We start from the raw sequence: 242 nt of genomic DNA, 5'->3' as shown, positions 1-242 counted from the left end.
GGCCGCCGCCACAAACCCGCTCTGGAGGATGGGGATGCGCAGCCAGACGGCGACACGGCCTTCCTCCCGCCACCGGCCCACCGCTTCTGCAAGAGAAAGCACGGCAAAGGAGAGTGAGGGCCGCTGCTGCCCCGCAGAGACCCACCCCCCCGCTTCTCATTTTGAACCTTGTCATGCACGATTTAATGCGTGGAAGTCTGTATTTTCACCTTATTTACCACAGGGTCAAACCACCACGGGTG

General features: G+C 60.7%; 1 protein-coding gene across 1 annotated transcript in view; it reads right to left on the bottom strand.

Moving 5' to 3' along the window:
- NUDT6 (nudix (nucleoside diphosphate linked moiety X)-type motif 6) overlaps nucleotides 1-86 on the bottom strand; it is a gene marked incomplete at its 5' end in the record, with an annotated part of 12,511 nt that extends 12,425 nt beyond the window's left edge. The window contains one exon of the mRNA XM_010157661.1: nucleotides 13-86. Within this exon, the coding sequence (XP_010155963.1) occupies nucleotides 13-86 (74 nt within the window). The remainder of the gene's footprint in view (nucleotides 1-12) is intronic.
- Between the last annotated feature and the right edge of the window lie 156 nt (nucleotides 87-242).

The sequence above is a fragment of the Eurypyga helias genome, unplaced genomic scaffold, assembly GCF_000690775.1.
Source record: "Eurypyga helias isolate BGI_N326 unplaced genomic scaffold, ASM69077v1 scaffold34468, whole genome shotgun sequence".
NCBI classification, from domain to species: domain Eukaryota; kingdom Metazoa; phylum Chordata; class Aves; order Eurypygiformes; family Eurypygidae; genus Eurypyga; species Eurypyga helias.
This window is presented reverse-complemented; position numbering and strand designations above follow the sequence as displayed.